This window comes from Bos mutus, chromosome 4, assembly GCF_027580195.1.
Source record: "Bos mutus isolate GX-2022 chromosome 4, NWIPB_WYAK_1.1, whole genome shotgun sequence".
In the NCBI taxonomy this organism is placed as follows: domain Eukaryota; kingdom Metazoa; phylum Chordata; class Mammalia; order Artiodactyla; family Bovidae; genus Bos; species Bos mutus.
The window spans coordinates 44,129,290-44,144,010 of NC_091620.1; the positions used below are offsets into that span (position 1 = coordinate 44,129,290).

A 14,721-nucleotide genomic window follows, 5' to 3' on the forward strand; every position below is an offset into this window, starting at 1 on the left:
GTTTTTCTGCAGACATTTACATCAAAGGTAATTACTGATAAGCTAGGACTAAATTCTGATATACGATTGTATTTGTTTCCTTGTTTCTGTTTTCTTGCCTTCCTGTTAGTTTTCATTTAAGATTTTACTTTGATGTATTTAGTGTTATGAAGTATATCTTTTTGCATAATTTCTATGCTGCTTGTTAAATTACTAATTTAATTACTAATTTAATGTAATCTGTTACCGCATATGTGTGTGTGTGTGATTTGTCATTATCTGCTGGTATCAGCATTTCACCACTTGGTCTGATGTGTGGAAATGTCACCTGCATTGAGGTCCCTTTATCTTCCTCACTTTGAAATATCACTGTCTTGAGTATTGGATGGTTGGAATAATTTTTGTTTCAATCATCAATCATTTTTTATTTATAATATTTGTGAGGAAAAGCAGGGTCTGTCATTCTTTCCATTGTTCTGTTTTCTTTCCTGATGCTCCAAGTTCATCATTTGTACTTCTGTTCAAAGAACTTCCTCTAGCCAAATTGTTAAGAAGAGCCCTACTAAATACTAATTCTTTTAGTTCCTTCGCCTGAGAAAGTCTGTTTTCCCTTTATTCCTGAAGGTAGTTTCACTGAACATAGAATTCACAGCTGGTGTTTCTTTCCTTTCAGCCTTGAAAAATGTGTCACTTCCTTCTGGCCTCTGTGGTTTAAAATGAGAAATCCACCATTGTCATTCAGTATACATAATCTGACATCACTTCTGTCTGGCTGCTTTCAAGATTTTTTCTTTGTCCTTAGTTGTCATAAAGCTCATGAGGAAAAGTCCTGCATGGAGTCTTGTTGTTGCTGTTTTGGACTCCTGTTTGGGGTTCATGCAGCTTCTTGAATCTACACGTTCGTGTCTTTTGCTGGATTGGGAGAGTTTGGCTCATTGCTTCAAATTCTCCTTAGCCTCATTCTCCTTCCCCTCACCATCTAAGACTCAGCAATAATAAACAGTTGTCCCTTAGGTCCCCTCATGTATTCAAGTCTCTGCCAATCAGATTGAACTCATCATTGCTCAGTCAGGTTCCCAAATTCACTCCTCCATCATCTCCACTCTGCTTCTGAGCTTCCAGTGGATTTTTAATTTGCTTTATACATTTTTGTAATGTAATCTGTTTGGCTTTTTTCATGACTTCTAGTTCTTTGCTACGGCTCTGTTTCTGTTTCTCCATTTGTTTGAATAGAATTTTGACTTGCTGGTTTAAGCATTGTTGCAGCGGTTGCTTTAAATCCTGGCCAGATACTGTAATCCCAAAACCTGATTCATCTGGATGCTGGCCTCAGTCAATTGTGTTTTCTCATTCAGGCTGTAAATTTCTTGGTTCCGGGTACAAAAGGTAATTTTCTATTTAGCCTGGATATTTTGGCTGTTATGTTAGGAGACCCTGGGTCTGGATTAAGTCTCATGTGTCAGCAGGGGTGGACCTGTGCGGGGGCAGCATCAGTCGACTTTCAGGCTTTTGGTGAATAGCGCCCTGAGGCTCTCACTGGCCCCCGTAGGGTGGCCTGACGGGCGGAGGGGGTCTCAGTAAGGGAGAAGGTGGCAGGCCCAAGGCTCAGAGAGCCTTCCCTGGCCTGGCATTTACTGTGGGGGATCACTTGCCTGTGGGAGATACAAAGTGCTTCCAGGAGGGGGCAGGACCTGTGCCCCCACCACCCCAGCGTCTCTGGGATGGGGAAGGAAGTCTCAGATCCCCAGGGACAAAAGGCTTTGGGAACCAGGTCAGTTGTGACAGAATCCCTTTTGCTGGGACCCTCACAGGTGACAGGCTTTTGAGGAGCCCACCACACCCCTACTGTTGCCCCAGCCCAGGTTTGGGCTGTAACTGGGCTGTGGTCTGATTCCTCAAGAACTTTAATGTCGTTTGTTCTTAGACCATTTTTCTTGTTACAAATTCAACAACGCTGCAACTCAAATGTGTCCAGACAGAGCCCATTCCCAGGTTGTGCAATGTCCCTTCGCTGTACCCCAGGTCCACCTGGAAACTAATTCAGTCTTGAGCCGGGCTCCAGTGCTCCTGCTTTGTGAAACGTGACCTCTGGGCCATGGTGGGGGGCAGTTCATCCCACCACCTTGGAGACCACACACAAACCTCTAGGAGACAAAAAAGCCAGGACCATGAAGGGTCAGAACTGATGGCCCCCAAAAGATTGGTGAGGGGCCATAACTAAGGGATCCAGGATATGAGTGGGCAGGGCGAGATGGGGACAGTCACTGATAGGTCCAGGACCCAAGTGGGTGGGGCAAGGGGGGGTCTGTCACTGATAGGTCCAGGACCCAAGTGGGCGGGGCAAGGAGGGTCTGTCACTGATAGGTCCAGGTCCCAAGTGGGTGGGGCAAAGGGGCAGTCACTGATAGGTGGCCGAGTGATGAACAGGGAGTGGTGAAGCTCCCCATAAGGCAAAGGCTGTCCAGCGAGGCTTGGGGGCATTGGGTCTCTGACAGTTCTCTCTGTATGCTAGGGCCGTGGTGACAAATCCAGACTGTGTCCTTGAAAGCACACCCATAAGATGGGTAGAACCGCTTTTTCTCCCTGCTGTGACACTGGTCAAGGGTCCAGGGCCTAGTGAGAACCTTCTGTTGGATAAGATTCAACCCACCCCGACCTGCTCTCCCTTCCACTCTCAGCACCAACCATTGGGCCACTACAGGTCCTCCTTCACAGCACAGCCCCCTGGGGATGTCAGCAGAGCAGAAAGCAGAAGACTGCACAGGTATACCCACCTGTGAGGAAACTTTGAGGTTTGGGGAGGGGGCAGCTCCTTATCAGTCCATAATCAAAATGGGCCCAGGTTCTGTTTCTTTTCTGACCTGGAGCAGAGGCAGCCCTGGGGGTTTAGCCACATGGATGGTCGCCTTAGTCCTGAGCCTGGTCATGCCTTGGCCCCAGTGTGCATCACAGCCAGGACCCAAATCTCACACGCACTGGTCATACCCAGCCTCATCTTCCTTTCTCATTGCAGGCTCTGGCATGGCCAGTGGAACTGAGGCCACCATCCAAGTGGCTTAATCCCCATGGCTTCTTCCACTCCAGCTGAGGAAAGAAACCAACCCTAGAGGGCAGAAAGCCAGCACAGTGGGGCTCCACCTAGCTGGGGGATGAGCCCCACAAGCCCATGAGAACCTGCAGAGCTGTGCTGGGACTTTCACCAGCATCTATTGAAAAAAAATAAGTGAACCCACCGGAATTTTGGGGCTTCTCTGGTGGGTCATATAGTAAAGAATCCTCCTGCAATGTGGGAGACCTGAGTTTGATCCCAGGGTTGGGAAGATCCGTTGGAGAAGTGAACAGCTACCCACTCCAGTATTCTGGCCTGGAGAATTCCATGGACAGAGGAGCCTGGCAGGCTACAGTCAATGGAGTCACAAAGAGTCAGACACGACTGGACTTTTTATATTCAGGTTCAGCACCCACTCTGATTAAACACCTGGGAAGTCCCATTAGAGGCTGACCTACACTAGGAGCTTCCTCCTACAGGTACTAGATTAGGGCCTTTGTATCAACATCAAAAATGTAGCAGTACCTATGATCAATACCACATGTCATTATTAAATTCTTAAAATCTCTGAATACAATTTTCAAGTCTCTGGGCAGAAATCAAACTATATTCCTGAAGGAAAAATATACAGTAAGTTTGTAAGTGAATCCACTCATTCATACATAATCCCCTTCAAACTCCCAGATAAACACACACAGAGGCATATTCAGACATGCACACACACTCATCCACACTTCCACACACCCTGTGGGGCACTTCTGTCTAACACCACAAACACTTGCCTCACTGAGGCTTATCAAGTTTATACTTTTATTATACTCTGAATAGAGGTGATATTTAAAGAGCAGAGAAAATGACTATACAAAGGATTTATAGAACATTCATTTACATACTGGATATATTCTTTACAATATAAGAAAAGTAAAAATATCCACTACTAGGTAAGGCAGAGAAGGAGACACAATGAGGTCTCTGATGCCAAGAATACACATGGAGACCCTTAAATGTGGTGTGACTTAACACGTTTACAGGTTAACACTGGAGGAATACAGCATAGGTTAATGAGCAGGTTAACAGGCTCTGGCTATGAGGCTATGATGCTAGTGGGGTGCAGTCCTCGTGCACAATCCAGCACAGTACCCCTGTGCCCGTGGGCACCCCAGATGCCTGGGGATGTTGCTTCCCTGCCTGCCCAGAGCCAGTGTTGGTGGTGGGGCTGCCCAAGGTCTGAGCACAAAATTCACGGACTTGTCTTGTTCCATTTTATACATATGTAACACACTGTTGTACCAGCTCCTCAGAAACCAGGAAACTCGATTCCTTTCATTCCTTACTCCAGAGGGAGCCGGTTGCTGAGAGGAAACTTCCTTGACCACTGAGAGAAAAAGGCTCAGCTGCCAGTCAGTTTAAAAACCAAATGTCAGGGCTTGTATGATCTGGACAAGGACAGCCACGGGTGGGAGAAGGTCCTTCTGCGACTGGGGCAGTTGATGCTACTAAGTCCGGAACCCCTCGTGAGCCCTTTTTTCCTCTGTCAGAAGGATAAGGGACCTCGCCTGCAGTCTCTGGGTCAAACTTGTGGACCAGCATCTCAGGAGGAGGCCCCTTTGGGAGCCAGCACAAACCTCTGCTCCTCTTCGCTGAGTTCTGCTGTGAATGAAAAACTGAAATGCTAGATGGCCCCACCCCAGCGACCAAGGCATCAGGCCTCTGGGAGACACCAGCACACTCTTGGCCATGCCGCCACGTCAGAGAAGAGCGTCCACAAGGACCAAGGCAAACATTTGGCACAGAAACGAGGCACGTGTGTTGGTGCATCAATAGGAGCTAAACAGTGGACTCACCCACCTGCTTTCACACACACACGCACACACACACACACAGTGCCCACTGGATTCGGTGGATCCCACCTCTGCTGTCGCTAACTGTCTCTGCCCCACTTTAGAAACAAAGACTCCACAGAGCACATTTTCAAACACTAGGGTGATGACTGCCGCGGTGATTCCTGGTGTTTGAAGAGCTGGTGCTTTATTTGGGAAGCGGAGGAGATGGACAGTTCTTTGGGGATGCAGAGCCACGGCGTGAATGTCTGGGGCGATGGGAAGGAGACGAGGGCTTTATGACGATGTTGCCCAGCTCTGTCTCTTGCTCTGGGGAGCCTGCAAGACCACTGGCTTCTCCCAAACCTCTGACCACTGACAGATGCAGGTGGACAGACCTCTACTTAGCAACATGCACATCAGCATAAACAGCATACCTGATTTGGTGTCTAAGATGATGCAGAAGAGCTGGGAACCAGTGTAGAACACCTCCCCTTGCTCAGGTGCCAGAACACATGGATCCCAGTGGGAGACAACAGGCGGGTGGAGACAGATGAGCACTCCCGCAGGTCAACAGTTCTGGGGTGGTGAGCTTTCCCAGGCCCCATGCGATACAGAGCAAGCCTGAGTCTCAAACTAATCATGTCCCACCTCTCAAGGCCTTCCTCCCCAGAAAGGCTGTATCTGCAGCCAGGAAACCACACGTGGATGGTCAAGTGTTCGGAAGGCTGCTTGTGGAAACCAAATATGGATGATCAAGCATTTGGAAGGCTGCTTGAGGCAAAGCCAGTTTTGGCAGCCGCCCTCAGGCAATGACAGCTGAGAGCATGGCCAAAAGAGTCCATACTGCACTTCTGGTACATCTGACCGGGAGTAGACGCTACTCTTAGAACCCTGACCTTGGCAGACGGCAGCATGTAGACACCAGTACAGCATAACAAAGGCAAACTGTTATCATAAATAACTTGGCAAAAGTAAAATATAAATTATATGGAAATGGGGCTTTTCTCCTATTTTCTCACTTTTGCCTCTTATGGCCCAGTGCGCCATTCAGACCTGGTATGTGAGCGGAGGTGGGGAGCTGTCCCCACGCTCGGGCTCTGGCCTCACCGTGACCAATGTGACCTTTCTTGTCCTCGCCGCCCATCACATTGTCCCTCGCCCACGATGCCATAGTGCTCCAGGAGGGCCTGACCTGCACGAACCTTCAATCAACATGCATCCCCTTCTCAGGTTAATCAATATCTCCACTGTGGGAGGACAGAGGTCCTGGCGTGTCCACTGGCCAGGAGCGCTCTGACATGGCAGTTACGAGGCACTCAGGGCCACGGGGAGCAGGCTGGGCTCCCCTCCTTCCCATAAACACCAGAGTGTGAGGAACAGGGGTCCCCACGTCTCCTTGAATGGTTCCTTCCCGAGCGGGGACTGGATGGGCGCACCTGATGTCCAACATCCTCTGCCCAGAAATGCATCCATGAGCTGTGCCCCTCAACTGAGGCCACAGGCGGCAAGGTTGTTTGTTCTCATGTTTGAAAAGTCGGAGGAGCCCCTTTCCCTCCTGGTGCTGGACTACCAGGGTCACGTCAGCCCCTCTGGAGTCTCTGGGCTGTGAGGGCTCAGATCTTCTTAGGGGAGCCGATCATGACCTTTGACACGAAGTTGACAATGGCGCTGGCCGGCTGCTCGGGGTCATGCTCTGCAAACAGGTGGCACACGTTGTCCGTGGCACTGCCCTGCTTCCGGGCCACAAATCCAAAGACTCTGCAACAGGAAAGGTGGGTTAGCATGCCAGTCGAGGCCCATCCCTCCCACAGGGTGCACGCCTCTGCTTCTTCCCTCACCATCATCGCCTCTAAACACCACCTCTCCAAAATCTTGGGGCGATATCCCCTGCCAGACACCTGCCCGTACATCCCCTCCATGCCGTCAGGGAAGATGCTGTGCCCAGACTTCGCAGGGGAGGAACCCGAGGAGCAGGGCTGGGGAGGGCCGGCCATGAGACTGGGACCTGAACTGAAGACTTGGGTCTAGCCTGGCTGGAACCCTCCAGACCTGTCAGCTCCTGGGCACCAGTCCCGAGTCTCTGGGGAGGACCCTTGCTCCACCACAGGAGCTGCCTGTTCCCTCCTCACACCATCAGAGCAGACGGGCGCAGACAGGCACATGCCTGCAGATGCCAGCACCCCAGCCTCGGTTCCTGGGGTTGGGGTGCTCTGCCTAGATGCCCACACTCCCAGCCACTGGGGCTGGAGGATGGGGGTGCTAAAAACACACCAGGGGCTCCCTGCCCAGGCCACATGTGTGCAGGAGAGGAAACCATTTAAAAGAACAGCACAATCTATTTTTTCTGAATAAGCTTTCATGAGCCCCAAACAACACAATAACTACCATTATCCAAACCCAAATCCCTGGATTATCCCTTATTTAAGGTCCTTCTTCTCTTTCTCAGAGAAATGAAGGATGTTTTTATCTGAGCTGAGTGGTTTCCACCCCATGGGAGGGACAGGCCAATGGCACTCAAGTGACCCTCCGGGGCAGCAAAGCCCACATATGGGGAGCGCATTTGGTCCTAAGAGCCAGAGCTGAGGTGGCCTGGGGTAATGCCCCTTCTGGAGGGCTGGGGAGGCCTCCTAGCACTTTATTAGATGCCAAGACAAAGCTATAAACTCAAAATTGGAATCCCAGGAGAGGGCTCCTGCAGTGAGACATTTGCGGTCATCAAATTTAGGTGACATGGAGATGGTCACCTGTGGGGGTGTAGACAGCTCTGGGGGATCTGAGGTTACACGGGCAGCAGGGCTGGGGGCTCCCTCTGGTCTGGGAAGCACTGACGCCTATTGCACCCACGAGGCCCTCCCTAACACACCAACCCCCTCCTCAACCGCCGGAAACGCCATGCAATCTGCTTCATGCTATTTATACCCTATTTTATGGGTCAAATGGAAGTGTTGCTCATTCAGAGAAGAGCAAACAGAAAAGTTAACCCTTGGCAGGCCCCTTCTGCATATAAAGAACACTTGCATTTTTGTTTAAAGCCAAACCCAAACCCATAAGCATTATTTCTCATCTTCCTCTTTGGAGATCTGGAGTGGAGTGAGTGTCAACTGAGAGAGGACACAGGCCGGCTGGCAACGTACCTCGAGCAAGGGCCGTCTGTGACCCACCTTGCAAATCAGAACAAGAGAAGAGTCACGTTAATTTCTTTAGTAACTTAAAAAGCCAAGGAAGCACATGCATCGCTTAGTAGGGATACGGGCATCTTACTTTCTGTCCTGTGGGTCCAGCGCACAGAAGATCACGCTGCTCACGGGGTAGTGTCTCCGGAAGAAGAGCCTGCAGGGACACGGGGGAGCACAAGCCCGTCACTGGGGTCTTGCAGTGACAGTGGTGCCCTAGGAGGGCCCCCCATGAGGAGGTTTAGCGGGGGCAGAAGTCTATTTTATGCTTTTACTGGTCATCTGGAGAGAAGAGTAGAGCGTATATTTGTTAGAAATCAGCAGACATATGAAGCTGGGCGCTTGGGAAGGAGCAAGTCTTGGGGTGAAGGCAAGCACCGTGAAGAGCAAAATGGAGAAACTGCATCAAACTGAGTGAGTCCTGGCCTTCCTGCCTTCATCCCAGGAAGCCACCAACTATCTACAGCTTTAGATGATTGCCTGTGAAAACGGCTTCAGTATAACCCACCATTCTCCTGCGAGAGGAGCCCAGTCACCCCCATAAGGGATCTAACGGCCTGCTGTAAACCATGCACATTAAATTCACGGGGAGGTGCTGCTAATGCCAGGCCAGTACAGTAGCTGGGGGAACCATCAGAGGACCCCTCTGTACTGGTCCCAGCCCCTGTCACTCGTCCTTTGCTTCATGGCCAGCCCTGTGTGCCCCACACCAGCTGGACAAGTGCCCCCTCCTCCTGAGGGAGGTGGTGTCCCCAGAGGCCAGCATAAGGGAAAGGGATGGGTGGAGCCAGGCACCTTTCCATGGGGCATGCTGAAGACACAGCCCCCTTTATCCAGCATCAGCTGTACAGGCATGTTCCGTCTGGCAAAAAGAAAGCTCCTGAGTGCTGTGGGCGCAGCCCATCCCCAGGGTTTTGTAAGCACACGGGGAAACCAGAGGTACACAAAGAGCACACCGGTAGCAGAAGAAAATAGAGGCTGCAAAGGAAGGAGCCGTGCTGTCCCGCCTGACCCTGTGTCCGCGCTTCGGCCGAGCCAGGCTCGCAGCTTGTGTCTATTTCATTCAAGTCACAAACATTCCGAGCAGCTACCTCGGTGCAGCTTGAAAAGTGAGGGAACTGAGTGCAAAGCATGCGGGGCCTGCTGTGTGGACCACTTGGGTCAAGAGGGGAGCGAGGACCCAATTTGAGCGGTAGAACCCACACCCCACCCCACACTCCCCGCCTATTTTATCCTGAGAGCAGTGGTTCAGAGCCCCTCCAAAGCCCGGGACTAGCTCTGGAACAGGGGCCACGCTGGGAAGAGCTCCTCGGGCACTGGTGTGGGCGCTGCCCTTCCAGCTGGCGTGGGGACTGGTAGCTGCCTACCCCTCGAAGCTCCTGCCACCACTCTGCTTTTTAGGGCAGCTGATCGGGCTCCTTCATTAACTACAGCAGGCTGTTTCCATTGCAAATAAAAAACTGCCTCCGAAATGCCTTTCATCCTGAGGTCAAAGGCTCTGCCATTGTTCTGTCCAGGCACCTAACCCTGCTCTGTGCTCCGGCTCGAGCTCCACAAGTGCCCCCTCTCCCTGAACCTCCGCTCCCTTGGAACCCACTCAGCGACAGCTTGGCGGGAAGTCCCTGGAAATTGAAACAGCATCTACTGCCTAGATGTTCAAATATTGCTAAGATATAATACTATACAGTATCTAAATAATAGTTAATAATTATTGACATAAATTATTCTTTTATATTATATATATTATATGACTAACATTAACTTAATACTGAAATAATATCTAACAAGGTCACACTCTTACCTGAAACAGGATAATAGTTATAACTTCTGTCATAACTGTTAGAAGTAATGACACTAAAGCAAAGATGAGTAGAGTCCATCATAGTCACGGAGTGTTTTTATAGAAATGACTTAGAAGATTTTTGCATTTGCAGATTACACACACACTGTGTGTGTATCTAAGAGATACTCAAAGATCTATGTATCTTTTAAAAATTTTTACTGATTCTTTAAAAAAACAGCATGTGGGCCAAATGTTAATAGTTTATATATGTCTCTGGGGACATACCGAACATCAGGACAAAGCACAGACTGACCGGATCATTGATTCATTCCTGAACTGCAAAGCTCTGCCTGGTGACCACCACACGTCCAGGGGCTTGAGCAGAGCTGGTAGGAGGTCTAACCCCAGGTGAGGCCAGAAGCCTTGCCCGCCCACCCCGGCAGCTCGGCCGCTGGGCACACTCACTTCCTCTGGTTGTCCGTCAGGGTGATGCCCTGGGCCGACACCTTGAAGTGCACGACTGTGGACAAGGGAGGTGGCTCCTGGACTAGGGTCATGCTCAGGGCCTTCTGGATGGCTTGGTGACCCGTGAGGGACTCCATCTCCACGGAGTTCAGGTACCATACATTGCAGGCTGGAAGACACAGGGGGAAGCGGCGTTAATGCGTCTGCCAGACTCAAGGGCCCTGGGGCTTACGAATGACGTGCATAAATTCATGGCCAGGTGTATCTGGGGCAAGTGCCCTTTATTTCTAATTCCAAAGGTGTGGACAGCAAGTGACTCAGAGACACACACACACCCAGCACTGGAGTCAAGGAGACTTCGCCCACTGGTCAGGATGTGTTTCCACCTCTGCTGAGTTATTTATACCTGGCATCCCTGGGGGGATGGGGAGACTGGAGACACCTCCTCAGTCTCAGTGTGGACCTAGGTGGGACGAGAGCCCAACCACACCTGCAGTTAAGGAAACATCCCGAGAAGGGAGCGTGCAGTCTGGACCCTGACTATCCACCCTGCAAGGAGTTCTAAAAGCACAGGCATCCAGAAAGAGCTGCTGAGAACGAATGACTTGCAGTGACTCAGAATATAGTTCTGTCCCAGGCAAAGAGCTGGGACAGCCTGTCCCATCCCCACCCTGCAGGGGGCTGGGGGCTTGTCCATTGCCATCACCCCTTGGAGAGGCAAATAGCTGATTGTGAATGCGGCTTTGTAAACAGCCTGAAGGCCTTTTGAGCCTAGCTCCCTGCATAAGTCAATGGGTTGTTGTGACCACGGGACATTCAGACTCTGCCTCAAGTTCAGTTGTGTAGGAGCCATGACCTCTCCTGGCCACTCCCCAAGGATGTGATCCCCCCAGGAACAGAGCCGCTCTCATTCCCCAGTCTGCCAGATGCAGCTCTGAGAGTGAGTAGGGGTATCTTCACTCCATCTCTAAAGGCCTCTAGATATTCACTAAACAGAAGTGAAAGTGCTTTCCTGTGACTGGATCGATCAACCAGGCTGTGTCCCCACGCAGGCTGTCTTCCTTTGGGAGAGTCTCCCTGGAGGCCTGGCCACGAACTGGCTCTGCCTCCACCCCAACTTCTGAGACTGAGCAGCAGTCACACCTGTTGGCAGGTGCGCTGCCACATGACCACGCAGGTGGTTAAGAAGAACAGAAATAAAGTACAGTGTCCCTGGTGTCAGGACGCAGGGCACACCCACAAGAACCCTGTGGCCTGTCCACAGCCCTCTTAAGCTGGGGTCGCTAGGACTGCGTCTCATGCTGCAAAAATGGCCTGGCCTGAAACTAATAAGCAATTACAGCAAGGCTGCAGGATATAAGGTGAATATACAAGTTAGTCACTTCCCTAAGAACAAGAGGAATTTGGAATTAAAAACACAATCCCAATTTATATTAGCACCCCCAAAATGAAATAGGTATAAGTCTAATAAAATATTGTATGTACAAGATCTATATGAGGAAAACTATAAAACTCCCACTGATAAAATCAAAGAACTAAACTAAATATTCCACATTCATGAATGGGAAAACTCAATATATAATTAAGATGTCAGTTCTTCCCAACGTGATCTGTAGAGGCAATGAAATCCCCATCTAAATTGTAGCAACTTACTCTGTGGGTATGAACAAACCTACTCTAAAGTTTATATGGAGAATAAAAGACCCGGGGAAGTCAATACAATATTGAAGGAGAAGAACCAAACGAGAGGACTGATATATTAATACCTGACTTTAAGGCTTACTATAAAATGTCAGTAATCAAGACAGTGTGGTACTGGTGAAATAATAAGACAAACAGATGAATAGAGGAATGAGTAGAGTCCAGAAACAGACCCACATAAATACAGTCAGTCGATCTTTGACAAAGGAACAGAGGAGATGCAATGTAGCAAAGACAGTCTTTTCCCACAGATGGTGCTGGAACAACTGGACACCCACATGCAAAAACAATCCATCTAGACACAGACCTTAAACCCACCAGAAAAATTAACTCAGAACAGAACAGACGTAAATGTAAAACGTAAACTATAAAACCCTTATAAGACAGGAGAAACTGAGATGACTTTGGTGATAACTTTCTAGGTACAAAAGACAGGATCCATGAAAAGAAGTATTGATAAACTGGGCTTCATTAAAATAAAAAACTTATCTTATGCCCTGAGACACACTGTCAAGAGGATGAGAAGACAAGCTGCCTCCTAGGAGAAAGTATTTGCAAAAGACAAATCTCACAAAGAACCAAAATATACAAAGAACTCTTAAAATTCAGCAATAAGAAAACAAATAACCCTATTGAAAAATGAACAAACAACTTTAACAGACACCTTACCAAAGAAGATATGAAGACGGCAGACAAGTACATGAACGATGCTCCACGTCATATGTCATTGGGAAGATGCAAATTTAAATGACAATGATCTACCACCAACCACCTATTTTGAATGACCAAACTCCAGGACACTGACAACACCAACTGCTAGGAGGGTGTGGAGCAGGAGGGAGTCTCATGCATTGCTGTGGGAATGCAAAATGGTGCAGCCACTCGGGAAGACAGTTTGGTGGTTTCTCACAAAATGAACATACTCTTACCATATGATCCAGCAACTGTGCTCCTTGATACTTATCCAAAGGAGTTGACAATTATGTCCACATGAAAACCTGCATGTGGATGTTTATAGCAGTTTTATTCACAATTACCAAAATATATAAGCATTCAAGATGTCCTTCAGTGGGTGAATGGATAAAGTGTGGTATATCCAGACAATGGAATATTATTCAGCACTAAAAGGAAACAGCTCTCAGGCCCTAAAAGGACATGGAGGAATCTTAAATGCATAATACTAAGTGAAAGAATCCAATCTGAAAAGGCTCCACATACTGTATGATTCTAATCATATGACACTCTGGAAAAGTGAAACCACAGAGACAATAAAAGGATTGGTTTGCCAGGATTTGGGAGGAGGGATGAGCAGGTGGAGCACAGAGGATGTTTCGGGCAGTGTAACTATTCTGTGTGATACTACAATGGTGGATACATGTCATTAAACATTTGTTCAAATCCATGGGCTTCCCAGGTGGCGCTACTGGGAAAGAACCCACCTGCCAATGCAGACATAAGAGACTCAAGTTTGATCCCTGGGTCCGAAAGATCCCCTGGAGGAGGGCATGACAACCCACTCCAGTATTCTCGCCTGGGAAATCTCCATTGACAGAGGAGCCTGGCAGGCTAGAGTCCATGGGGTCTCAAGGAGTAGGACACGAATGAAGCAACTTAGCACGCACGCATGGAATGTACACCAGGAGTCAACAGTAATGTAAACTATGGACTCCGGGTGACTGAGATGGGTCAATGTAGGTTCATCAGCTCTAGCAAATGTCCCACCTGATGGAGGATGTTGTTAATTGAGAGGCTGTGCATGTGTGTGGGGACAGGGGGTATAAGAGAAACCTCTGCAGCACCCTCTATGAACCCAAAACTGTGCTAAAAAATAAAATGTATTAATAAGAAAAGAGTGTCCCCAGTAGCTTGCTGTCTGGGGGTCGGTGTCACCCTGGGTCAAACTGTGGACTCATTGATCACTTTACTATATATCTGCTGGAGGGACACGTTACCCACAGTCTATCTGACCATGTCCCCAAATGAAACACAGGTTGTGACATTTATACGACTGAATTTGGTCTTGTTCAGCCCGTGGAGTCCTGGCCCTGCTGCCAGGACACTTGCCCCGGCACCCCCAGCCCAGCCCTGTGGTGGCTTGTACAGAAGGAAGCCTCCCCTGACACAGCAAGGAAAGGAACCCAGCCTGCAGGCAAGAAAGGAATCCCACCTCTGCCCAGGAGCCAGTAGGAGAGGAAAACACATTGAGGACTGACCTGCCCCTTGCTTCAGCAGCTCGGCCGCAGAGTTGGCCGCCGTTTGCTGAGGATTTTCAGCTATTTCCTCCAATGGATCTGTAGGAAGAAGGAACAAGAAAATGCATGACAATGTGGATGCTCATGACTGCATCCCGGAGGGTGACAGGCAGGCTCTGCAGAGCTGGGCCTTCCTCCTGGCAACAACAGCTGCACCCAGAGAAGCCATCATCACACTTCAAGCAAAATCTGGGATGGCACAGGCCAGAAAATTACCCTTCTCATCTATGAATTAATTTATATGAACAATTACATTTTGAAACGTAAGTCACATCTACCTATATTTTAAATTAATCATCTTTCTGGAACATAATGCAATTATGTGAACTTGAGATGGCCTAGGAAAGCAGGGATATGTCTGATCATATGCTGTGGGTGCTATTTTTAAAAATTCTTTTCCCATGGATAGTTTGAAACAAACACAAAGGTAAACAGAATAGTTCATCTAGCACCTAAAGTCAACAATATCAACATTTTTCTGATTTTGTAGAATTAC

The 14,721-nt window shown here is 49.0% G+C and overlaps 1 protein-coding gene across 6 annotated transcripts in view; it reads right to left on the reverse strand.

Moving 5' to 3' along the window:
• Positions 1-3,821: 3,821 nt before the first annotated feature.
• The window catches only part of TNS3 (tensin 3), a 222,342-nt gene continuing 211,442 nt past the window's right edge, over positions 3,822-14,721 (reverse strand). For all 6 annotated transcript variants that reach the window (XM_070369418.1, XM_070369416.1, XM_070369413.1 and 3 more), the window contains 5 exons: positions 14,187-14,264; positions 10,273-10,441; positions 8,113-8,181; positions 7,986-8,012; positions 3,822-6,609 (listed from right to left, as the gene is read on the reverse strand). In XM_070369418.1, the coding sequence (XP_070225519.1) occupies positions 6,465-6,609; positions 7,986-8,012; positions 8,113-8,181; positions 10,273-10,441; positions 14,187-14,264 (488 nt within the window). In that variant the 3' untranslated portion in view covers positions 3,822-6,464. The remainder of the gene's footprint in view (positions 6,610-7,985; positions 8,013-8,112; positions 8,182-10,272; positions 10,442-14,186; positions 14,265-14,721) is intronic.